General features: G+C 40.3%; 1 protein-coding gene across 1 annotated transcript; it reads right to left on the bottom strand.

Moving 5' to 3' along the window:
* Positions 1-166: 166 nt before the first annotated feature.
* Positions 167-22,413, bottom strand: RBSN (rabenosyn, RAB effector). The gene is made up of 12 exons (XM_050958370.1): positions 22,308-22,413; positions 19,992-20,307; positions 14,729-14,872; positions 12,682-12,782; positions 11,866-11,911; positions 11,592-11,753; positions 10,135-10,376; positions 9,032-9,102; positions 6,297-6,383; positions 3,659-3,761; positions 2,908-3,012; positions 167-1,364 (listed from the first exon to the last, which is right to left on the bottom strand). Exons 2-12 carry the CDS (start codon positions 20,152-20,154, stop codon positions 216-218), a joined length of 2,373 nt encoding a protein of 790 aa, XP_050814327.1. The 5' UTR covers positions 20,155-20,307; positions 22,308-22,413; the 3' UTR covers positions 167-215.
* Positions 22,414-27,466: the final 5,053 nt, after the last annotated feature.

The raw sequence follows: 27,466 nt of genomic DNA, 5'->3' as shown, positions 1-27,466 counted from the left end.
TTATTAAACATCTTTGAGAATAATATCATAGTATTAGAATAATCAGTTTTGTTCTCCAAATCCGAATAGTAGTGGAAACACCTAAATGAAAGTGCATTGCACAAAATTCAAGATTCTTCTCATCATTCCCTCTTGTAACCTGTGCTCCTTATTTTAAATGCATTTAAATGCATTAACAGTGGACTATAAAGTAATTTTTACGTGGACATATTGCTTCAGCACTTGGATTTCTCTTTCTGCTTTGCTAATGTGCGCTTAAGTTCCTTTAAGTTCTCTGTCAGTACCTCCACCTCATCCATCCGTCCGCTATGTTTGGCATCAAAAATATAAGCCTTGATATTATCAATCTGTTGGAGGAGGAGTTCTTCTTCTATAACGTCCTCTCCTGAGGTTTCATTATCATCAACTTCAAACGGATTGGTAGAAGACAACCCTTCAGATTGTTTACCAGAATTCTCATCATTCACAGACTTTTGAAATGAATTTCCATTATCTTCAAAGGGATTTGGAGCACAAACAGTTGCCCCATTTGTTTGCTGATCTTCCTCATCATCTTCAAATGGATTATATTCTTTTTTATCACTGTGCCGGGCTTTGGCGGGCAAAGAATCCACCTGAGAACTGTCTCCAGCCAATGTATTAGTAGGGACGTCTTCTACTGGACTAGTATCTGCCTCATCTTCAAAAGGGTTTAGCAACACTGTCTGATTTGGGTCTGTCTCCCTGATGTACTGTGGGGCTTCTCTGGGTTTGATTGGGAAGACTGAATTCTCTTTAGTTACCTGTTTCTGGACAGCATCTGGAGATGGTGTTTTAGAACTTGGACTGCTTTTGATCTGAGTGGTATCTAAATCCAAAGACTGCGCTATCTGGTTTAGGTTTTCTTTTCCAGATTCATGCTGGTGCTGCTTCACTTCTCTGAAGTCTAGAGAACGTGTCCTTGAGTGTTGAGACACTGCTTTGTGTTGCTCCCTTTCCCACTCCTTCTCACGAAGGACCTGAAGCTGCTCCCTCTGCATCTCTTCCTCCTCTGCCTGCCTTTTAGAAAGCTCAATAGCTTTCAGAGTCTGCTGCTGATCATATTCATCTTGAAGCTGTCGCAGGTTCTCTTGCAACATACGGACCTCGTCTAACCGATTAGCTGCCTTTGCTTGCTTAATAAAGGATGTAATATTGTCAATCTGCTGAAGAAGTGGGTCAGCTATTTCCCTTTGGCGAGGTAAGCTGGATGTAGGTAGCCAACCTTCAGCTTTCTTTACTGAGACTCTTTTTGGATAAGGAACCTCACCATTGGGTGCAGCCGTGGATCGGGAAACCAAATCTTTCTGCTTTTCCTCCTGTCTTCTTTGCGTTTCAAGTGTTGCCTAGCAGAGACAAGATTTAAAGGAGACCCATTAGCTTAAACTCCCATTTTTGCCTGATATTTTTGTACCTATATGGTTCCAACACCTGAGATTATTATAACTGAAAAGAGTCACTTCTTTGGTTATTTTGTGCAGTTGTCAGCATTTGTATCAGGTCAGTTTCCCTTTTACTGAAAAAGCTCAAACATCAAAGCAGCAAGAAAACCCGATTTTAAAAAATTCAGTGTGCACTATTCGAAGGTTGTTCCGTCAGAAATGAAATATTTGTTTAAAGTAATTTTTAGAAGTTGACAGTGTCCATTTCAGAACAGGACGATATGCACAAGTCTCTCAAAAGGAGGATTACTGCACTATTTTGTTTTGTGACTCAGAGTATTTAGATTATAGGAACAACATAACAGATTTTTTACCCATTTCTACTACAACAGGAGGAATATACAGGGCTCAAATAAGATATTAATGTGAAGTGGCTTGTCTTGGTGTCACCCTTGTGTTCTGCATTGATCAAACAAGACAAGACTCAGAGCCCCAATTTAAAATCTACACATATTAATTTCCACCCAAAAACTAAGATCCGGTTGCTACAAATCTTCTGTACTGTAGTTATGCCTGGGGCAGTATTTTTATTATGCAGAATACACTATTCCTCAAACAGTAATAGCCTGTTAGTAGAGGGGGTTAAAATACCTCTTACCATCCTTAAAAACAACCCATAGTTCAGTTATATGAGGTATTTGCAATGAGTTCAGAAGGCCAATTACATGGAGATACTTCTGAATCATACAACCATGTGCCCACCCAAACTCACAGCATGAGCACATCCCAGAGAGAAGCAATCATCACACTTCAGAAGATGCCTGAGTTCCTAACAATAACTGGATGGTTTTTTCCTTGAGTTTATTAGTAGTTTCACAAATCCCACCAGAGCTGCCTACATAAACCCTCTCCTGCGCTACACTAGTAGTAGTGTTATATATCAAGTATACAACTGTCATCCTCTTCACTGAAGCATGTGTGCACTTACTGAAAAATGTGCCTGATGAGACTGTGCAAAGAGCAATCCTAACTTGATCTGGGTATTAAACTGACCAAGCCTATCTGTAACAGACGCTCTTGTAATGGAATATCACATAGTATTAATTTAAAGGGGTCATAAATATAATGAAACCTACAGAAATCTTATAACAATATACACTAAATCTTAGAACAGAGGGGAAATGTGTCCTCCCTCAGGGAAATGCACTAATTGAAGAAAAGGATTCTCATTCCTTCCTCTACTCCTACCCCAAGACATACCCAGCCCAGCCCCCTCTTTGCTAATGATTCCTTTCTCCTCACAAGACATGCCCTCTCTCCCTCCAGGGAATACCACAACCTCATTCCACAGGGCCAATTCCTGACAGGCTAAATGAGACACAAAGTTCAGTGCTGCAAACAGTTACGTACAAGGAGGCACAATGGAGTACTAAATGAGTAACTACATATACGTGAGTGACTGCACGAATAGGCCCTAACACAGCTAAAGCTAAATCCACATCTTCACCTGTCTTTCCATGTGCAGTTTTCTATCAATCTCTTGTTTTCTTTTCTCTTTCAGTTCTTCATACTTGTCTTTGGTTGGCAGGGACATCAGACCCAACAATTTTTCCTAGAGAAGAGTATAAATAGTAAAATAACACTGCTAACAAACTTCAGGTTTTTAGCCTACTCAAAAACAGAAACTCAGTAAAAACAGTAAGGTGATCTAGTGCCTTAGTGAGATCCAGCTTCTCAACTAGCACAAACCAATGTTCAACAGAAAAAAAAGTTTCCCTGCAGCAACTTAATGCTCAGGAAAATAATGAAAGCACATCTAGGTAAGAATATACACTATTCTGAAATAATCGGTCTGTGGAGCACACGTTTTAGTCTAATATCTCCTCAGAATTAATGAAAAAGTCTGAAAAGTTTAACTTAACTAATTTTTTTTATTTTGTTTCTATATATTGATACTTAAAATATTAATAAGCAAAAATTGGTGAAACTAGATGTGCAGAGTATGCTGTCATTTCAAGAAGGGCATTTAAACACATTGCACAAGCATACAGTACTAGGTCTCCAATACAAGTTATCTTCATGCCAAGGGAAAGCCTTAAAAGGCTCATCAGGTCAGACTGCAGGATATTCACCATTTAAATAGCCTGAAAAGTTATTCTTCTCCAATAAGTAATTTGAGTCTAGTCATGGTTCCAATTTTTGCTTTTGAAGAGAACACAGTAGAAGATTCACATACGTACAACTCAGGCTTTGTTTACCTGTACAAAAAGGGTAGCTGAGTATCTAATCATTCTCTGAAGTTGTAGAGTTTTGGGATGAGGTTGAGGCTCTTCATTCAAGCCTAGAGTCAAAATCTTCTTACTGAATCAGAATACGCATACAGTGAATTAGTACAAAAATCAGGGCCCAGAGTAAGAAAAATTCAAAACAAGATCCAGGTGTCAGAGAGAAACACTGTCAACCTATATTCATATAGAAGCATGATTTTTGTTAATATATTACGATTAGGGCTGTCAAGCAGTTAAAAAAAATTATCACATTGTTAAACAATAATATATTAGCATTTATTTAAATATTTTAGGATGTTTTCCACATTTTCAAATTTCACAGTACTCATTTATTTTTTATTACAAATATTTGTGCTATAAAAAACAAAGGAAATAGTATTTTTAAATTTACCTCAGACAAGAACTGCAATAGAATTTCTTTATCATGAAAGGTTTCAGAGTGGGAGCCGTGTTAGTCTGTATCAGCAAAAAGAACAGGAGTACTTGTGACATCTTAAGAGACTAACATTTATTTGAGCATAAGCTTTCGTGGGCTAAAACCCATTTCATCGGATGCATACAGTGGAAAATACAGTTACAGTTAGTATGGCAGCACCCATTTTTTCATGTCCTCTCTGTATATATATCTTCCTATTGTATTTTTCACTGCATGCATCCGATGAAGTGGGTTTTAGCCCACGAAAGCTTATGCTCAAATAAATTTGTTAGTCTCTAATGTGCTACAAGTACTCCTCATTCTTTTTATCATGAAAGTTGAACTTACAAATGTAGAATTATGTACAAAAAACCCACAACTGTATTTAAAAATAAAACAATGTAAAACTTTAGAGCCTACAAGTCCACTCAGTCCTACTTCTTGTTCAGTCACTCAGACAAACAAGTTTGTTTACATTTGTAGGAGATAATGCTGCTCACTTCCTGTTTACAATGTCACCTGAAAGTGAGAACAGGTGTTCACATGCACTGTTGTAGCCCGCGTTGCAAGATATTTACATGCCAGATGAGCTAAAGATTCATAAGTCCCTTCATGCTTCAACCACCGTTCTAGAAGACATACATCCATGCTGAGGGATTCTGCTCGTAACGATCCAAAGCAGCGCAGACCGACGCATGTTCACTTTCATCATCTGAGTCAGATGCCACCAGCAGAAAGTTGATTTTCTTTTTTGATGGTTCGGGTTCTGTAGATTCCACATTGGAGTGTTTCTCTTTTAAGAATTCTGAAAGCATGCGCCACACCTCGTCCTTCTCAGATTTTGGAAGGCACTTCAGATTCTTAAACCTTGGGTCAAGTGCTAATGCGATCTCTAGAAATCTCACATCGGTACCTTCTTTGCGTTTTGTCAAATCTGCAGTGAAAGTGTTCTTAAAATGAACAACATGCTGGGTCATCATCAGAGACTGCTTTAACATGAAATAAATGGCAGAATTCAGGTAAAGCAGAAGGAGACATACTATTCTTCCCCAAGGAGTTCAGTCACAAATTTAATTAATGCATTATTTTTTTAACGAGCATCATCAGCATGGAAGCATGTCCTCTGGAATGGTGGCTGAAGCACAAAGGGGCATATGAATGTTTAGCATATCTGGCAATGCCAGCTACAAAAGTGCCACACAAACGCATGTTCTCACTTTCAGGTGACAGTTATACAAAGCCAGCAGCATTATCTCCAGTAAATGTAAACAAACTTGTTTGTCTTAGCGATTGCCTGAACAAGAAGTAGGACTGAGTGGACTTGCAGGCTCTAAAGTTTTACATTGTTTTGAGTGCAGTTATGTAACAACAACAAAATCTACATTTGTAAGTTGCACTTGCATGGTAAAGAGATTGTATTATGATATTGTATGAGGTGAATTGAAAAATACTATTTCTTTTATTTTTACAGTGTAAATATTTGTAATAAAAATAATATTAAGTGAGCACTGTACACTTTGTATTCCGTGTTGTAATTGAAATCAATATATTTGAAAACGTAGAAAACCATCCACAAATATTTAATACATTTCAATTGGTATTCTAATGTTTAAAGTGAGATTAAAATTGCTATTACTTTTTTTAAAATCATGATTAATTTTTTTTAGTTAATGGTGTGAGTTAACTGTGATTGATCGACAGCCCTAATTACTAATACCTAAGATTCCTGAAAAATATTGTTCAATTTGCTTAATTCATGCGTTTGGCAGCACTTTATGTATAGTCACTTCCATTATAGCTAATTTCCCATGTGAGTGGATCTCATACAGTAAGAGGGGAAACAAATATTCTTACAAATTAGCAAGTGAGCCTGTAAAACTACAAAATATTGACAGAGAGGACAGGAATACTATCTATTTAAACTTGTTTTTGAAAGTTGAGAATGAAGTTGACTGTATCCTTTTATGTAGACAGCGGTGCTGTGCACATAGCAGATTCATGACCTAGCATGACTGCTTTTTTGGTTTGTTTTTTCATATTCTCACTCATACTCTATTAGAAGAGATGATTTTTCGTTTTTCTATGTTTGATAAAATTAATTACAGTACATTTCAATTTCAGATAATGTCTGTCTAGGTTAGCCCATCCACTAAATAGTTACAGAAATCTCTCTCTCAACTGTTTGTTCCTTACCTTAAAGCATCTATTAACTCATACACTTTCTGTACCTCCACCCTCAGGTCATTAGCATGTTCAAGATTGTAGGTTGTCTCCCCAGCACTAAGAAAGAAAGAAAACATATCCTCATTTACACTAAGTTATGTCCTGCCAGAAATCTATACAATAGTAAAAATTAACAGGAGGCCTTTTAATATTTCTTATCTCTTCTGTCAGATAAAAGGTCTACTGCAGCCAATAAGATTTCAGGGTGAATGTTATATGTTAAATTCATAAGTGAAAACAAATTTCTTATTTGCAAAAGGGAAGACGATGGTTAATTTGTGAATGCTAACGTTTCACAAAAGTTTACTATATGATTTTATGAACTCATGTACAGTACCTATATTTTAATACAGCAGTTCTTCTTCTGCCTGTATCTTTGTGTGTAATGTCTTGTGAATTTAGCGTGTGTGTGTGCGCGTGCACGTACAGTTAATGGCATATTTGTTTATTTTGTTAAACTGAAGTAACACAGTGATACCAAAGCTATCCTCTCCTTGAGTTGGTCAGAAATCAGGACAATTATCAATCAGCATGAAGAAACGATAAACGTAAATTGACCATAGTTTCCTAGCATTTTGCTTTTTATATTTATTGAACAAAATATAATCAGTAAGGATTTGTAAGAATGAAGGGTCCCGCCACTCATTTTCATATCATGCACATTCTCTCTCCTGCCCCACCCCCCAAAAAATGACTACACAATTCTGAATTAATTTTATATCAAATGATCCAACATAACACAAATCTCATAGACATTTCAAACAGCATCTAAAAAACCAACCAGAATCAAGGAAAGGATGAGTCTGTTAATTCTGAGATATGCTTTGGTAATTTAGGACATTTACATTTAGCTTCAGCAATTGAGCTGTGTACTTAACATTTTGCTGTAATGAAATCTCAAACAACATACTGCCCATTTTCTTCCCTGTAGACCTTGTATTAAAAAAGCACATAGCTTTTTAAAAAGATGCATGCAAATGCTAACATGCCTTTTTTAATAATTCAATCTCAAAATAACTGTCATTGCAACACATCTGACATTTCATTTAGTGATGGACATAGTACTACAGACTGTACTGTGGTATCATATCGCACTTCACTAATCCACACCCCTATAAAATTTAGTCTTGCACCAATTTTCTGTTCAGATGTAATAGCGAACTGAGGTAGTGAGATCTCATTACTGAAACTCATTTTTTTAAATTAGACTTAAATGTTTAGTTTGTATATTAGTATAAATAATTAAATTTGTATCACTCTGTTTGGAAAGTGCCTACAATATTTTGGGTGCTATTGCCACATAATAATAAAGCATAACTCTACTTACCACAATAAACAAACTGAGCACACAGTGATGTGGTAGCCTTGAATGTCAGAGTTTGTGAATTTATAAGCTAATTTGCAAAAATTCTAGGATCCAAAATGGGTCTCCCAGTCATTTGCCCAAGTTAGTGAGGTCTGATTAAATGTAAAGTATAGCATATGTGCCACCAGAGAATACAAATATAGCCTTGTGAGGAATCTACGCATGACAACAGATACACAAAATAAGTCAATCTGAATGAGAGAATATGTCCCAAGAGGAGCTCCTGGAAGTGCCTATTAGTATGACAAATTAATTCATTTGGCTTTTGGAATTTTATAGTAGTAAGTAGGGAGAGGGTGATTATAATCATCACACTCTGTAGTTCTATACAGCCTTCCCCCGAGGATCTCAATGCTCTTCACAAAGATAAAGACAATAGAGTCAAAAAGATGACTTCCTGTGTAGCAGCACTGTATCTGGGGGCAAAACCATGAAATGCTCACCCAGTTATCTGCACTAACGATCCTCCAAAATCTTCAGAGCAGCTCAAGATAACATACTAGACCAGATAACATGAGTTCAAATCATTGAAGGGGGAAACCTACTTAATACTCCACTTTGCCCTTTCATTGGAATAATCTCCCTGAATCCATTTGTAATGCAGCTTCCTTCTCTTCCTTCAGAACCCAACTTAAAACGTTTGTTTTTGGCTCAATTTCCAGTGCTGACCCAATGCTTTGTAAATAAAAAATGCACTGTCATTCCCTGAACCCTTTGTTACTCAATTAAATAACTCAGGTCCTAATACTGACTATACACTGTGTAGACCTCCTCTTACACAGTAGCGAATCTCTTCCTTTGCTACAGCTAGCCTAGAGTCAAAGCCCTTTGGGACAGAGTCTATTGTACTTGTCTGTAAAGTATTATGCAGACTTCTCAGATGAAATTCTCATCACTGACTTAAATAGGGCCAGAATTTTACTTATACTGCATAATAAACATTCACCAATTCAAACCCTCTACCTAACACCCTCTCCTCATTTCCACAAACATGTTACAGTTTAAAACATGTATCTCTTCAGGCCACCTAGATGAGATATTTATATTTAGCTTCAGACATTTCAGACTGTCATCTGAAATCTTACCAGAATTGAGCCAAAGATGAAACCTGTCAGCTCTAAGATATGCTTTAATAATTTAGGACATTCACATTTACCAGTTTAGCTTCAGCCACTGAGCTGTCTCTAACATATGGCTATAACAAAATCTCTGTGTCTAATGTTTGGCTGTCCTCAAATCTAAATAGAGAACAGGTTGCCAGTTTTAATTACTGTAGACTTTGTATTAAAAACAGCTTTTACGGGGAAAAACACATGCAAGAAAAATCACACAGGCTTACTTTAATGATTCTGCCATCTTTATGTATTCCGGAGCCTTCTGGTCAACCTTCTCCATGCAAAGTCGGAGTTTCTTGTTTAATCAATCAATAAAAATCAAGAGATTACAATGCAGTTCTCCTATATTAGTTATACACATACTCTCCTCACACAAAAAAACAGACATTTGGACAGCATAAACCTTTCATATGGGGCATGTGCACACGCATGTAAGAGTTTAGTGCTGATGAATGCTGTCAAATTGATTACCTAGGACAATGAGGTCCTCTATTTATCCACACAACAAATTCAGCATGTGCAGTAGCACAGCAAGTTCCCCTACACTGCCCCACTACTGAACGACGTTCAGAGACCATTTCTAGGGCTGAGGGGATATATCTGTTGTCAAGACTTCTTCAATCCTTGGCCTCTCTACTGAGATTGCTGACAAGAGGACCAATTAGTGCTAACATGTGATACTGACATCTAGTTCAGTTCCCCGTGGCTAAAACCCATCAATCCATTTCACAGACACCACCAAAGAGCCATCAGATTATGACTTTCAGTCACTATTGGCTTGGATTGTGTTTGAACCCATAACCTCGAAGTGAAAATCTCCAGTTATATATAGCCTATTACTAATTTCCTGAGACATCCTGTCCAACTGCCCTCCAGCCCCCATACAAGAAACAGTTAAAAGCAAACAGCATAGATTGTGTACACTCCATTAATGTAGTGCAGACACATAAATATGCACATACACACTTCTTTTAAAATGCATTTTATGAGCAACCCAGCTGCGGAAAAGCAGAATTTGGGAGTCACCTCAGAACTATTGTCTCCAGATGACTAGAGATAAAACAGGTCACAAAGTGAGATGCTTCTTCATCAGGCTAGGGAGAAGGAACCAATTATTATACAGCCCTACATACATATATATCCCAGCTAGTGGACAGACACCACCATCCTGTATTCCATTTTCCTGGAGTGGTGAACAATGAATGGTCCACAGATAAGGGAAGTCAGATGAGGGAGATAAGGCGGGGACCAAGTGTGAGTGTTGCCTACATATAGTTCCATGCCATCCTCCACACCCACCCTGAACAAGTAACAGGTTTTATTTTACCTCATAGAGTTTCACAATATCCGGTGTGTATTCACTCTCATCAATCTGTTGCTCTCTTTTGAGAAGGGTGTCTTTACAGTGCCTACAGCAGCGGATTCTGTCATCGTCCTTCTCATCCAGAACTGAGCTCACGCTGCTTACACTGCTAATGCTGCCACGACGGGAGCCATGGATACTATTAGGTGAGGAGCTTGGACTGGTATGAGAGGTTAGGGCCTCTTTGCTGGCACTGGTGAGTTTGCCTGGAAACCACACACACAAACAAAATGATTCTATAATACCCAGAAGGCCAGAGGTTCTCAAACTGGGGGTCGGGACCCCTCAGGGGGTCACAAGGTTATGTGGGGGGTCACAAGCTGCCAGCCTCCACCCCATGCCCTGCTTCACCTCCAGCATCTAAAATAGTGTTAAATATAAAAAAAAATGTTTTTAATGTATAAGGGGGGGGTCGCACTCAGAGGCTTGCTGTGTGAAAGGGATTACCAGTATAAGTTTGAGAACCACTGCAGAAGGCAATGAATATTTCCAGTCTCTCTTTGGGACTGGATAGACAGACATGTTCTTTAAATTTCAGAGAGGAAAATACCTTGTTAGGAAAGCAGGAACCAGCTATTGGGATGTCCTACACCCCTTTGTAAGCAAGCAATTTATTAGATTAGCAAGCAGCTAATCAGATAGATGAGGACCTTATGTTGTAAGACTCGCATATACAATTAACAATTACCAAGATTATTTTTATATTAATAATTAGCCAGCATTATGGGGCATCACAGCTCCTCTCTGGAACTATATGACATGTGCCTGAAGACACAGAGGAGAATAAATTAAAATGACTGTATGATCAAGACCAATGTTAATCAAGTAATTTTGTGAACTAATCCACATTTAATTCATAAAAGGGAGGATAGTATTTTTCCTCACAGTAGGGCTAGTGAGTTCATTACATACTTGATAGCTGACCACTTCATAGCACTATCCATCTGTCTTCTTCCCACTGCTCTCTTAAATAGTCATTAGTGCTAGCAGACCACCGTATAAGGGCTGCAACAACAATTTGTCTTGGTTAGTCAAAGCTACCAGGTGCTACGGCTGCTAGGAGAAGGCATAGTGTAGCTGTCAGAGCACATTGCTAGGAACCAAGAGATCTGAATTCTAGTTCTGTTTACCTGGGTCTAATACTTATGTAGCCTGCAGTAAGGCTGAATTCATTAATGTTTATAAAGCACTCTGAGCTCCTTGGAAAGATGCTACAGAAATGAAAAATACCAACATTAAAAAATTCAACTGCATCACACTGGGAAATCCTGGGAACTGGGTACACCAACTGGCGAATCATAGACAAGAACCTTTGATGAAAACAGACAGAAGCAGCTCAGATGGAAAAAGCTGAACACCTTCAGTTGATGTTCTCAACGAGAGGACGACAGGAGTAACTCACATCTGCCCACTGTACTCACTCGCCAACGGAAGGCTGACAAGCTCCATACACTTCTTGCACATGATAGACCCACAAAGGCGGCAGTGGTGACGTCTGTTCCGAATGCTGAACTTGTTGCCACAGTCTGGGCAGAATGGTACATCCTGATCATTGACCCAAGGCACAACAGACTTCTCTATAGCTGTTCATGGGGAAACACACAAAAACCACCTCACCTTAGAACCACCATGAAATCCATTTATCAGCTGGTGTGAAACATCAGCAAAGTTAGTTTGATGTAAGCTTGTACCAACCTCTTATTTTAGCTGACTCTGTATTTGTTCTGTCAAATGACGTAAGCTGGTAAAGGACACACAAAGGAGTTAATCAGGTCAATTGCATGCCTCTCATAAGATAATATTTACAAGCCTCAAGAATGGCATTTTTAACAGCTTGGACCTCTCACCCTTGACAGCATTCTCTTATGTACTAAAAAAGTAATCTGTCCTGTACAGCAATCTTCCTGTACTTTCCCAGAATTTCTACAGCAACGCTAATGTAAACAGCACATGATACAGGTAAGCCAGGTGCCTAACCTGAGCAGCTCACACTAACTTCGATGAATACAACAGATTGCTTACAATACCTTGCATATTTTTTCCTAGAGCACCCATCATCACTGTATCTACAAAAAGATACAAGTAAAGTAGACCTACGAGACAGGGTCCACAATAGAATATAAATAATAAAAGATTTGGTGCAAAAATATGAAGCAGACAGTATGAGGGAGGGGCCTAACACTGCAAAACTAGAAGAAAATAGTAAAGGGATGGTGCCTGGCCCACTGAGAAGTAGAAGTTCTTAGAAGTGTAAGGGGCAACATGGAATAAGGGCATTAACTCAAACTGCAAATGGAGCTCTTAGTACAGGACCAGGCCAAGCACAGGGCACCCAAGAAAATGAGAGCCAAAAAGGAGAATGTATGGGGGATAAAATATTTATGGTTAAACCTTCAACATTTCTGAAACAAATTGAGCATTGCACAATTTGTGCACATTACAGATTCAAACAAGATTTTACATCAAGTCTTCTAAACACTTGCAGGAATAATCAAGTAGTAACAAATTTACCTTCTCTAACCTGATTATTAATTTATTGACTTCAACAACATAATGATCAATCCTAGCTGCTCGGTGTTTCTTGAAATCAGAAAGATGGCTCCTCATGGCACCTGGTCAGAAAAGACAAATTAAGAAAGTCTCCAGATTCAGTCATATGACCTTGTAAATGTCAGTTTAAAGGAAACTTTAATCTCTTTTCACTGTTTGCTACTTAGGTTCAAATGAAAATTTAAAGACTGATTGGAATCCTGTATTTTAACAGCTTTGCTTTGAGTATAATTGTAGATTAAACCTCTGATCTGCAGGCTGGCTTTAGCGATAAACAAAACACATTATTTCAACCAATAAAAATTACAAGCATTATCTTAAGACAGCAAAAGCAAAAAACAAAAAACAAAAAAAAAAAACCCTTGCTATTACTTTCTTGATCCCTCAATTACCAGTCAACAACAGCTTACTAAATGTAAGAGTTACTTCCTTTTTATTCGTTGACTACCACTGGAATTGGGACTAAAGCTGTCAAACAGATATTAAAAATGCAACTGCAATTCCTCTTTCAGATTTCTAATTTCCTTTTTTTCTCTTCGAGTATTTTAAAATCTGACTGCCAAATACATAAAAGAAATCAAAACTGCTTAATCACTTCAAGAAAAGTGCAATTCAACACTGCTCAAGATGCTTCTTCTGGTTCATATTTTATTCTCAGATATATGGAAATCATGGAGTAATGATTTTTTTCCTGCAGCACAATTGATGGAGTAAGAAATCAATGCTGAGGTTACAGTACAAATATTTGTTTATAATATATAACAGCATCTGTCACTTCACCTCCTCATACTAGTGCAAGCCAATAATCACATATAAAATGTAGCTCTCTCTTGCTGCTGATTAGTAAAACACTAAAAGCCTAACTGAACAATACAATACACCACGAAGCTCACCCACTTAGGCTTTGGCAGACCAAAGGGACTGAATTCCAGAGGTGTAGGTCTGCCACCAGTCCTGTGGGATTTCATCCCAGGACCCAACAGCAAAAATGCCCCTGAAAACTGTAACCATAACAACAGGATACAGGGTATATTAAAAGTAGACAGAGGTACACAAAAGACACCCTTGAACTTTAAAGAAGTCTTGATATGGACCTAAACTTTGCCAAGCAGGCCTGTCTCTAACAACGCACCCCCTACCCCCTACCCCCACCCCCAACTCAAACCCAAGCAATACAGAAATATTGAGAAAATCAGAACCTGAATCCATACTTAAGTGACTCAGGGATATAAAAAGAACAGAAGTAGTTGTGGCACCTTAGAGACTAACAAATTTATTTCAGCATAAGCTTTCGTGAGCTACAGCTCACTTCTTCGGATGCATAGAATGGAACACACAGACAGGAGATATTTATACATACAGAGAACATGAAACGGTGGAAGTATGCATACCAACAGGAAGAGTCTAATCAATTGAGATGAGGTATCATCAGCAGGAGAAAAAAAAACTTTTGAAGTGATAATTGAGATGACCCACAGAAGGTGTGAGGAGAACTTAACATAGGGAAATAGATTCAATTAGTGTAATGACCCAACCATTCCCAGTCTCTGTTTAAGCCTAACTTAATTGTATCTAATTTGCATATTAATTCGAGTTCAGCAGTCTCTCTTTGGAGTCTGTTTTTGAAGTTTTTTTGTTGCAAAATTGCGATCTTCAAGTCTGTCACTGAGTGGTTAGAGAGACTGAAGTGTTCTCCTACTGGTTTTTGAATGTTATGATTCCTGATGTCAGATTTGTGTCCATCTATTCTTTTGCGCAGAGACTGTCCAGTTTGGCCAATGTACATGGCAGAGGGGCACTGCTGGCACATGGACATAAAGTAACACATCTATTTTCTAAAATGTTACCCAAGAGCCCGTGTGTAGATACAAGGCATCAGCTCTCTACAGTGGACCAAATTCTATGTAGACTTACAATCTGTGCAACTCCACAGAAATCAATTGGATTGTACTGAGTGTAAGTTAACAGAAAATCTGTCCTACTACACATGGGTCTCCTGTTTTCTTACCCAGTTCTTGGGGCTCCCACATGTACGGATCTACTCCACCATAGCTGAAGGACTCGTATCGCTCCTGAGCCCCAGTATCAGTTCGGTCATCTCCTTCTCGTTTCAATAGCTTCTTCTTTGCTTTTTTGGCCTTTTGGACTAGATCTGAAAAACAGATCAAATAATAAGCAGTCAGTCCCTGAACACTTGTCATTTGAAGCCACTATAAACTTCATCTGCTCATTTAGCATAATCCAATTTCCTTTAAAACAATATTTTTCCTCCTTCATAAAAATAAGTTGGCCTGGTGTCTAGAACCAAAAAGCATCCACATACATATGTCAGACAGTGGTGAGGCTGGACATAAGGAGATGTTTAGCATTCACATCTCCTGTTGACAAACTGGAGTTACAGGTGCTCAGCACCAGCGTTTTATGCCAGAAAATTATGCGAAGAAATTAATCTAAAATAGTGAACTGTTGACTGACGCATCATTGCAGGGGTCCAATCCTGCAGGGTGCTGCACACCTTTCAAGTGCTGAGCACCTCTCAATTCCCAGTAATTTCTCTGGGAGCTGAGGTTACTCAACACTTCACAGGATTGAGCTCCAAGAAAGGGAACCCTGTCCACAGTCAATTTACCAACTCCACCCTAAGGAAAGCCACAAAACAATGATCAGCAAATGCCTTATTATCTTCATTAAGCATTATACAGGACTGTCGCATCTTACGCACATTTAACGTGTGATTTCAGCTTTACGTGGTCCGCAAAAAGAAAAAAAACAAAACCAAAAAAGAGAAAAACAGCAATTTTAATACTGTACCTGTAGTGTGGGCGATTCCGCCCACCATTCAACTCAACGTAATTTTGACTATATGCGGGTTTCGCTTTACGCGCTAGCCGCAGAAGGGAACCCCCGCGTAAGATGAGACTCACCTGTAGTGAACATATTTTAAATATTAATGCTCTGTACCAGACTACCTCACATGAGATGAGTATTACTGAGAGAGGGGCATGGTCTAGTGGACCAAACAAAGGACTGGGAGTCTGAAACTCCTGAGTCTTCATCCCTGTTGCCACACTTGCCCCTGAGATATTGGCCAAGGCATTTTAGTATTCTGTTTCAGCTTCCCCCTCTGCAGAGATATGGGAATACTTAGCTACTGACTCATGGGGCTGTTATGAGAATTAATCAGCTGAATGCAAAGAGCTCTGAAGTTGAAAAGCACAGTAAGTACTATGATAATACTGGTCAAATTCTCTTACTTGGCTCAACCTGGTGGGAATATTAATGTGCCAGTTAAACCATCTTCCTAATTATCAGCAGCTCACAGGAATACAGTGTACCCTGACAAAGACTTATTTTTCAAGCAATCTGTGAAATTAAAACACTGGACAAAGTACTAGATAGGAGAACATTTTAAAAACATAACACAAGTCTGATTCATTTAGCAGCTATCAGAGGGCAGGTAAGCAGCCTGTTCTGAGGAAGTTACTTTTCACAAGCACCAGCTCACATCTGCAGTGAATTAGCTGCAGACCCTCCCATGTATACTGTTTTAAACAGAATAAGTGTCACATTTATCCACCAGTTAACAATAATTATATTTTGCTCTTCTAAAGCACCTTGCTTCCAAGGATCTCAAAGCACTTTATACAGATATTAAGACTCACAACAGCTGTGGGCTGAGGTCACAGGTATGATTAGTCCCATTTGACAGATGGTTAAATTGAAGCACAGAGGATTAGTTTCACATAGGCTCACAGAATCAGTTGCAGAGTTAATAACATAGCCCAGAAGTCCTGACACCCAAGACTTTCCTCTAGAAAAACTGGGGGGCTACTAGGGGTTTATACTGTTTTTATGACAACTCTTGACAGACAGGAGCCAACCTTAACTTTCCAACCACCACCTATGCTATAGGAGGAATTATAATCATTAGTCCACCCAATTAAATAAGAAAATTACTATGAGCATATTACAGATGTGCATTAGTAGCAATTCTATAATTAAGGTTATGTTGATACTTTCACTTAAAATTAGGAGTAAAATCCCTGTTTCATATTTTAATGATGAGACAGTCTCCAGTTTATCACCATTACTGTTCAGAAAACAAAGTGAACTTTTCTATGACATTTTCTGGACAGAATATTTGATAACTATGAAGTGAAAGAGAAAACTAAGAAATTACAGTTTCGAATTTTAGCCCCAAGCATTTTGTTGTTTTGTTTTAGCAGTTTGGTTTTTTGTTTTGTTTGCAGAGCACAGGGAGGAGCTCATTCTAACTGCACAACCACAGCCACTCCAAACTACACACATCTGCACTATCACATCTTAGCGACGGGCCACTTTTGAAATTTAAAAATGATACAAAATAAAGATTATTTCCCTTGATTAAGTCATCCAGAATAATTTAAGCATCAGCCAGAGCCAACATGTGGCCAATATCAATGTTTATTAATTCTGTTTATAAAGATGTTTGAAACCCTCAGGTGAAAGGCTCTATAATAAGTCCCAAGTTAATAGGGTAACCAGGGCAGTCTTAGACTTGCTGGGGCCTAGGGCCGAAGCCTGAGCCCCATCACACAGGGCAGAAGCTTAAGCCTGAGGGCTTCAGCCCTGGGTGGCAAGGCTCAAGTTACAGGTCCCTTGCCTGGGGCTGAAGTTCTTGGGCTTTGACCACCCTGCCCGGGGTGGTGGGGCTGTCTTTGCCTGGCCCTCCCCCATGGTGCTTGGGTGGACTCAGGCCCTCCTGGGGTTATGTAGTAATTTCTGTTGTCATAAAGAGACTGTGGTGCAATGAAGTTTGAGAACCTCTGCCTTAGTGGATCACAGTTCTTTATAGGTCTTTTAAAACAACAGTACACTAGAGGGCACTTTTTAAATGCTGGAATCAGGTCAGGAGCACTAAAGTGGTTATTAAATTATTATTTGTATTACCAAAGCCCCAGGAACCATAGTCATGGACCAGGACAACATCATGATAGGTGCTGTACAATCACATTAGCATCTTAGTGTTTGCTACTCTGATACCTTCATAGAGTGACAACCCAAATCTGCACATGCAAACAGTGGGGAGGGAAATCTGTGAAAATTATTTTATTCAAGGAAACAGAGACAAAGGGTTAGACTATGATAATTCAGTGATGTTGGTTCTTGAATGCTTTTTGCTAGCAGATATATTAAACAGTTTCAATATGATCATAGATGGGCCTGAGTTAGCACCACCAGCAGCTCTTCTACGGCCACTATTTATTTCTTTGTCTGTGAAGGGAGGGAAACTTAGTTTCTCTTTGGCTAGATTTAACCTTCAGGTCATAAGTTTGGTAGCTTCACCACCAGCATAACTGATGTACACCACCCTACAGAAACAGCCTTGATTTACACCAGCTTACGTAAATAGCCTTTGTTACATTTGTTGTATAAAGCCTTTGTTAAAGGCTTTCCAGCCTCTTGTGCTGTGAATTTCCAGTGAAGTCCATGTTTAAAAATATCTATTTACTATTAAGCTAATATCTGACAGTTTCTAAAGAATACTGTAGGATACAAATCTGTCACAAATAATAAATGAAAAGTGAACAGTGACATTATAATGCACTTCAATAGTTGCCACACAGTATTTACTAAAGATAGTACCGTGCAATCACATAATTTTTCTATCATTTGTCATAAAAAGTTTAACACGTATATTAATGTGTCATAGGATCTCACAGGTAAGGCAAAACATTTCTCACAGAGGTCATGTAAGCCATGGAATCTGTGACTTCCCAAGACCTCCATGACTTCAGCGTGTCAGCTGGGAGCTGCGGGGTACTCTGGGGACTTTGAGAGTGGGACAGAAACAAGAAAAAGTATGAATTCCTCATGACTATCAGAGATAAGGCTCTTTCACACCCACTTCATTTCCCCCCCACAATAAAAACAAATACAAGTTTAAATTTAGAAAAACACAGTACATTAACACAGGCCCATGTAAAAGCATACATAAATGATCGTCTTATCCACCCGCATTTAGGACACTTTTGAACTCAGCAAGAAATCACTTAGAAATATTTCTGACGTGAAGTCTGAATACTACTCCCCCACTTAATATAAAAGCAATTTTGTTGTTTTCTATGTTAGGGTGAGTTTTACTGGATATGGCTTGACATGAATAACTATGACAAGTAGACAGATAAAACAACATCCTTAAAAATGCAAATTAAAGAAATTTTTGAAAAAGTGAGACATTACATTTTCAATTAAAGAGACACTACTGAGGTAGCAGAACCCAAAAGGCAGGTGTTTAGTTTAAAAACAAAAAACAGTTAGGAAAAACCTAACACAAGTTCTCTTTTTCTTAAACCAGTGAAAAGAATATTGTTGTTTTGGTTTAATATTCCAGTGTGGGGCTTGCAATTCCAATACTACAGCATTGTGCTGGTGCAGGAGAACCCCCAGAGCGAAACGGACCAGTCAACTCTAATTGTCCAAAATAGGTGAATGGCTAAAAGCAAATGAGCAGCTGAAGTGGTGAAAAGTAAATTAGATTTATAAAACTGAATTTTAATAATCTAACATGGTCTAAGAGTAACATAAGCAATGTTTTTAAATAAAAAATATGGTTTGAATATACAGCTTTTAATCTCAATGTATCCTTTTGAGCTGCACTGTCAATTATAGTTAAAAATGATAAAAATTCAAAATTAAGGAAAAACAATTAAGCGACTTTCCAGAAACACACTCAAAAGACTATTTCTGCACATTTTACTCTACACATAAAATGAAAGTATATATGAACAAAAAGCTAAGAACAATCTTTTATCATCACAAAAATGTAAAAGTATGATTATCTAAACAGCACAGAAATCCAGTATAAATATAGTCAAGGCACTCAGCAATTAAGGAGTGTAATAGACAAGTTCAAGGCATCCACATGGTAGTCAGCTGACAAATCCACAGTCAATTTTTGACATTATGCCCAGTGAAGTTACAAGGATAACCGCTAACTAGGTGTGTAAAATTAAGCATCTGAAAATCAAGCCACTTATTTAGGTGCCTAACGTTAGGCAACCAAGGTGGAAAACATTGTTGAAGCTTTCTGTTGGAAACTGTACAGTAATTATCTTCGGCCTAAATCCATTTACACATAAACCAACCCTACTTCTAACTCATTTTAATCAATATTTTAGGGAAGTGAAACTTATAGATGAGACACTTTTAGGAGTCTGTAGTACAACAAACATTTTTCACTGTATGGAATTTTACAGAGCAGAAGTTAAAGCTGCTGTCATGACTCTTACTTCTGAGTTGTCCTTTGACATCTCTGTCCTCACTTGAATGTTCTTCTTCATAGTGAGACTGAAGCTGATAGAAAGACTGCAGATCCTTCAGGCACAGTGGACACAGAAAACCCTCTCTCACTTCCACAGGGTCATCAAATGGAGGAGGGTAGTTTGATGCCATGGTGTTTTGTTCACTCCTGGGAGACTGTTGTCCTCCGAGTCTTAGCAGCAGTGGAACAGCAATATGCTGTTCAGCAACATTATGTCTGATGAAACAACTGAGCTAATGAAGAGAAAGTGCCATCGTCCCTTGTAGCTTGTGCAAAACAGCACTCTGAAAGAGATCCACAGAGCAGTTTTAAACAGGACGAACAGTTTAACTCAGTAACTCTCTCTGATCTTTTAATAATCCAGTTATAGCCTAGAACACTGCTTCACAGAAGACTGAAGGGACTAAATCAGTGGCTCTCAACCTTTCCAGACTACTGTACCCCTTTCAGGACTCTGATTTGTCTTGCATACCCCCAAGTTTCACCTTGCTTACAAACTCAGACATAAAAATACAAAAGTGTCACAACAGTCATTGTCTATATGAAATTTTAGTTTGCCCTGACTTTGCTAGTGCTCTTTATGTAGCTTACTGTAAAACTAGGCAAATATCTAAATGAGTTGATATACCACCTGGAAGAGCTCTGCATACCCCTAGGGGTACACATACTTCTGGTTGAGAACCATTGAACTAAATCACTACTTCACTTCTTCATATCACACAGAACCCTCAAGTATTCTGTGGTTGGAAAAAGTGGACCCTTCCTTCAGGCAATACTTTGGTGCAACACACAAGTTTCTCATAAGCTCCTTCACTTGGGAAGAAAACTTCTATGAAGAATGATAAGGAATGCTAAAGGAAATAAAATTACGTGAGCGTGGCCAGAATGCTTGGGATGCTGGAAGCATTCTGGTAAATATTTTTTGCAATATCAAATGTGACAGATGGCAATTTCCTGGATACACTATAACGAATTAAGTTAAATCTTAATTAAGTTTAATATCTTTGGGATCCATTTTATTAAAAATGCAATTATTTATGTGTTGTGATTGTATAATTGTATGTAAATTTTCTAGGAAAGTGACTAATGTAAAGAACTGTTTGGGACAATTGACATGAAGTGGGTTTCCTAGGATGTACTTAAGAGGCTGTTCAGCACTGAAATACCCTGAGAAGGGACAGAGACATGTGTCTCCACCCAAAAGAGGTGTCAGCCAGGTGTTTGGAGCCTGAGAGCGGGGTGCTTTTGCTGGATCACAGAAGGGAAATATACCTGCTGTTGCCCTGAACTGTGACACCAAGCCAGACAATGTACTGAACAGCCGAGGAGCACAGTGAAGGATCTATATTGGGAAAAAGAACAGTTCAGAAAGGTAGGTACATCTAAATGGAAGCCTGGTTGAGGGTCTGCTCCCAGGAAGGAGGCAGATCTGGTCCACCATGTATTTGTAGTATAACTTCCTGGCCTGCTTCACTGTGTTCAAGAAAGGGCTAATCTATTATTCTTTATCTGATTTCAACTCCTTCCTACTGGGTAATTTAGTTTCTGTTTATGTCCCCGCCTGTACATTACATTGCTTTGTCCCAGATATTGTTATGCCATTAGCTGGCTCCCAGCTGTTAGAATTTCTTCCTAATGCTCTCATCACCTCCTATCCCGGATAGTCACATCTTGATACATGAGAAAGTTGCTTTAAAACTATTGTCTCACTTGTATAGAACACCTTTCATTCCCAGAACGATGTACGAATCCAAACACCACAACAGGCTTGAAATGCAGCCACCTCTAGGGTGGATCGGTCAACAGCACAGAGTTTGTGAAAGGAAGTGAGGAACGCCACACCGAACTGGGTGCGTGATGGGAATTTAAAGTGGCCATGCAGCTACCCAAACTGGAACGGCCGGACTGTCATGAAACGCGCCAGGAACAGGTGACCGCCTGCGAGACCTGCAGCCCCCGCCCTGGGGAGCGGGTTCAGCCCTGACTCACCGGCACCGGGGCGCTCCCCGCCGCGCATCGGCAACAACGTCAGCACCCCCCGGCACTGCCCACAGCTCAGCCCGCGGGGTTCCCTCCTACCCCGATGCTCTGGGGCCCGGCAGCCGTTACTCGGCCCCGCCCACTCCCGCGAGCGAGGAGCCCCCCCCCGTGGTACCAAGGGCGCAGGGCAGAGGCGCGCGCCCCAACCGGGCTGCGGACAGGGGCTCAGCCCCGCCTGACAGGGAGCCCAGCCCGGCGGCTGGGAGCTGGGGGGACTCGGAGCCCACCCCGGGGCGGGTCTCACCTCGGCTCCCAGGCGGGGCAGCGGCAGCTGGCGGCTCCCGACTGCGCGGGACTGAAGGAGCCGCGGCCCAGCCGCGCCTGGCTGCGCTAGGGGCTGAGGCCCGGGATCCGGGCAGGGCGAGCGCCGAGCCAGCGAGGAGGGAGTGAGGCGGGTTCATCCGGGACATCGGGGCGGGGTCCGGCCGAGGAGCCGCTGCCGAGCGCCGAGTCATGGATCGAGGAGGAGTAAATGCTGGGAGAGGGGGAGGCTTTCCGCAGACCAGAGCCAGGGCAGCGAGTCCCCTGGGCTATGAGCAGGGGCAGGCTAGGGAGAGACGGGGAGCCTTGGAGTTGTGATCCTTTTGAAAGTGGCAATTTCAGACCCCTGTCTCCAGTAGTGACCCTGGGGAAGGGCAGGGGTGGTTGATTTCTGGTTTCCAAGCCTTTAGGATACACTCCAGTCACGTTTTCATGCTTTTCTCTGTAACCCTGAGGGCTGGGGACGTACTGTTCTTATTTAAATAAGAGCTGAGATTTTTCTCGTAATCAATTGTCTTCACAAGCTGGGGATGTAAGGAGAACATTGTATACCGCAAGGCTTGTGATAAAATTGTGAGAGTTGGCAACATAACTCCCAGAGCTGGGGTACTACGCAAAATACTACGTATCGCAAGAGTGGAGATAAAATTGCGAGCGTTGGCAGTACTGTGTCTTGTTCAGCCCCCTTCCCCCTTTGGAGTAGCTTTGATGCCCATGGTGGTGAGGATGGGAGTGTGAGATAGAGATTCCCACCTGAAATATCCTATAACCTAGGTATAGTTGGCAGGAGATCATAAATTCTAGACTTACCTCTTCCACTGATTGCAGGTAATAATTCTGCAATTCACAGCCTTATCACTGAGCATACTGGAAACAACCAAGGTTGCTAACATAACAGATCCAAGTCTAATACTCTGAGCCACTCTGTCATTCTGGGGATTGGTCCTGCTTTGAGCAGGGGGTTGGACTAGATGACCTCCTGAGGTCCCTTCCAACCTTGATATTCTATGATTCAAAGAAAGTATGTCAAAGTGAAATGCTTGACTGTGTGGTCCACTAGACCACACACTACTCCCAGAGCCAGTAGTAAAACCCAGGAGTCCCAGTACCAAATTTTCATTGCTCCCTCACAAATGGTTGTGTAAACTACAGGCAAGGTGTGTGTCATGTCACTTTTCTGATACCAGTTACCACCTTTTCTCAAGTGGAAGAGGTCTGCTGTGGATCTGAAGTTCCTGGCTTCTAACTGCTAATACATGTGTGGAAAAATAGTACATGATCATGTAAACCTGCGTCTGTCTTGTATGTTTTTAAGTTGTAAAGTCTATAGGGTAGGGACTGGCTGCTACTCTGTTTGTACAGTACCAAGCCTAATAGGGCCTCATTCATGGTTGGTCCTTAGTAGGGTGACCAGATGTCCCAATTTTGTAGGGACTGTCCTGATTTTTAGGTCTTTTTCTTGTACAGGCTCCTATTATCCCCCACCCCATCCCGATTTTTCACACTTGCTGTCTGGTCACCCTAATCCTTAGGCACTACAGTAATAAGCATGAATTATTCTTCTATCAATTTAGCTACTGCCTCTTGAGTGGGTGGATTTACTACAGTGAAGGAAAATCCCCTTCTATTACTGTAGTAAGTGTCTATAGTGCAGTGGAGTAGCTGCAGCACTGGAGTTGTGCCACTGAACAGTGTCCGCCTCTACCACATGAATCCCTCACTGGGAATGGATTGTGGTAGTGGCCCTTAGGGACTACATAGCAGCATGCTTCCAAAGAGGGCCCTGGCCTCTGTCCATGTCCTAGTGTGCCAGAGCACTATCAGCAGCACCCTGAGCACTAACAGTGCTGTAGCCAGAAAAAGATTGCAGTCCCAACTAGAGGCTATTATACACTTTCTGTTGGGGAATTGTGAACACCTGGATGGTAATCAGTGGGTTAATGAAGTGATGAGAGGATATAAGGCGGAGGAACACAAAGCAACTAGGGACTCAGAGGGTAAAGTGCTGAAGGTGGGATATATGGGTCTCCTTGCTGTAAGCCTACATTACAATGAGATAATTTGTAAGAAAAGAATAAATATGCACTTTGGTGAAAGGATAATATGATGTGTGTTTGTGACCATGAGATTGTGGCAAATGGCCAGGCAGTAGGATACATGTGGTAGTGACAGATATCCTGTGAGACACAGATCTCAAGCCATCTATAGGTTTAGGGCAATGGCTCTCAAATGTTTTTTACTGGTGACCCCTTTTGCATATCAAGCCTCTGAGTGTGACCCCCTCCCATACATAAAAAATGTTAATTTATTTAATACCATTATAAATGCTGGAGGCAAAACAGGCTTTAGGATGGAGGCTGACAGCTTGTGATCCCCCATGTAATAACCTTGTGACCCCTTGAGGGGTCCCAACCCCCAAATTGAGAACCCCTGGTTTAGGGGCTGAATGTATTGCCCTTCTGGCAAATACCATCTCATTATCTGGCTCCTTCCCCTTTCCCAATGAATGTTTCACAAGAACTTGAAAAGGAAAGATGTGTGGAGTACAGGGGCATTTTCAGTGGTCCACATGGGGCCCAAAATCAGTGCAAATGGTAAGCAGCATCTTTTGTGTCACTGAACTTAGCCCATTTTGCTGTTGGACAACTACAATCTTACAAAAGCCTAAAGCAGGGGTCAGCAACCTTTCAGAAGTGGTGTGCCTGAGTTTTCATTTAGTCACTCTAATTTAAGGTTTCGTGTGCCAGTAATACACGTTAACATTTTTAGAAGGTCTCTTTCTAGAAGTCTATAATATATAACTAAACTATTGTTGTATGTAAAGTAAATAAGGTTTTTAAAATGTTTAAGAAGCTTCATTTAAAATTAAATTAAAATACAGAGCCTCCCAGACCTCTGGCCAGGATCTGGGCAGTGTGAGTGCCACTGAAAATCAGCTTGCGTGCTGCCTTCAGCGCGTGTGCCATAGGTTGCCTACCCCGGCCTAAAGGAAAATTAAAGGCTCAGAACTGATCTGATTTAGCTGCAGGACTACCTGAATGTTATAAATAACCAAACTAATTGAATTTTTAAATATCTACTTTCTTGTATCCATGACTCTCCCCTTTTCAAAACAATGCAATCTTGGTTCAATTACGTACAGAAAATCAAACTGCCATGAAAATGAATGCAGAATCCTAGTTACGGTCACTTTCCTGTTTAGCATGGAAAGTGCAATCTCAAAACCCATTTGCTCTGAAAAGCAGAGAAGAGATTTTTATGGTGCTGTAAAAGAAAGAATTGTTCCAGTCAGATACTGCTTCCTCATGCTGTTAGCATATTTTATTGTATATAATGAACTTTTAGCTGATTTTTAAAAGGATGTTTGATTTTTTTTTAATGCTAAGAGGGCACACTGATCAAAAACTCTTAAGAACCTGACCAGTTTTTTTAAAAAAATTTTACTGCTTTTATTTTAAAACATAAGAAAAAGCCTCAGCCCATATGGACTGGAAAGAGGGAAATAGTAAATTGCTGCACTGAAGCAAGACATGACAATTAATTTAAGTATAACATAACAAATTTGGAGGACATCCAACTTCACTGCTTATCGGTTTTTCATCCTGTATAGCTGCTTATCTATTTATCTAAGGATTTTTAGGCTGCTCTTTACCCAGATGTCTAGGGGCCATATGTAAGGGAAAGGAAGAAATTAAAAGAATGAGAATGAAAATGCAGGTCCAGTTTCAGGATCAAACCTAGATGAGTAAATATCTGATTTTATTACTATGACCTTTTCCCCACCTCTCCCTTTCCCTGACAGTTGTTTACTGACCTCACTTATTGTTTCACATCTGTAATTAGCATCTTTCTCTGCAAACAATGAGGTATGTTAGTCAACAGCCTGCGCATTTGCAAATTTGAGCTCTAAGGCCTCAGTCCTGTGACTTGTTCACCTGGCAAGGGTCAGCCTGTACCGATCAATTTAGAGGGTAGAGACATTAGATTGTAACCTTTCTGGGGCAGGAAGCATGCCTTTACTTGTTTCTGTAAGGCCCTGGGATGGGGGTGTCCACTACACACAGGGCAAAGCTTGTAAATTAGGGTAATTAACCTGTTAGACTGTCTCTGGGGAAGAGCTGGGGACTGAAGGGCTGATTGGAGATGGAACCCACCTGGAGAGGAATAGGAGGGACTAGTACAAAGTAAGTTGTCAGTAGAAAGGTGATTACATTAAGAAAGTCTGTAGCCACCTTTTGTGCATTAGAGGGAATCCACAGAAAGAGTAAGACCCTGCGAGCCTAACCCTGAGGGAAGGGCATACCCACAGAGAGAAGGATGGAGAAGAAAGCCTATAGGAAGCAGCCTGGGGGAGAGCAGCAAGGCTGGGGACTGAGCAGACCTTGACTGTGTGTTAGGATCACTGGGCTGGAATCTGGAGTGGTGGGTAGGCCTGGGTTCTTCTACTAGCCCCTGGTGGAGTGGTATTGTCTTGACAACAGGAACAGTGAGACTCTATACTCCAGAAGGAGAAGTCACACAGTGACCTGGCCATAGCTCCTGGAGCGAGAGTGGGACTTCAGAGTGAGAGAGAAGACAACGGGGGAAGAGTCTGCAAGTGAAGGTGTCGGACCTGAAAGAGAGAATTCCCAGAATAGCTGGGAAGAGGTGCTACTGATGGTGAGCGAGTACCCTGACAAGCACCTATCCCACTTCGGGGCACACAAACAGTAATAGAAAACCCACGAAGAGGTAGAATGATGGCCTTCTGACAGACCAGTGCCATGCTGGAATAAGCCAATGGTGTTGTGCCTCTGCCAGAGATAATTTTACCTCACAAGTGGCATCTCAGTCCAGTAAATCCTAGCTTCCTATCTACATGTTAAATATTCCAGTGAAGTAGACAAAGTGGATTTGATTATCACTCTCCCAGGGGAGAGATCTTGGTATTATCTAAATTTATATTAGGCAGCACAAGGCATTTATGCAGACAGTGAGTCACTGGGTGAGGAAAATGACAGTCTGTGTAAAGGCAGTCCTTTTTTCATTGTTACAACAGAAATTGTTTGTTCCCGCAGTAATAGCTACAGGGCACAGACCTCACTTAAGTTAGCATCACTCTGATTAAAGTCACCACGATACACTAACAATCATGTGAACAAG

This window comes from Gopherus flavomarginatus, chromosome 6 (genome assembly GCF_025201925.1).
Source record: "Gopherus flavomarginatus isolate rGopFla2 chromosome 6, rGopFla2.mat.asm, whole genome shotgun sequence".
NCBI classification, from domain to species: Eukaryota; Metazoa; Chordata; order Testudines; family Testudinidae; genus Gopherus; species Gopherus flavomarginatus.
This window is presented reverse-complemented; position numbering and strand designations above follow the sequence as displayed.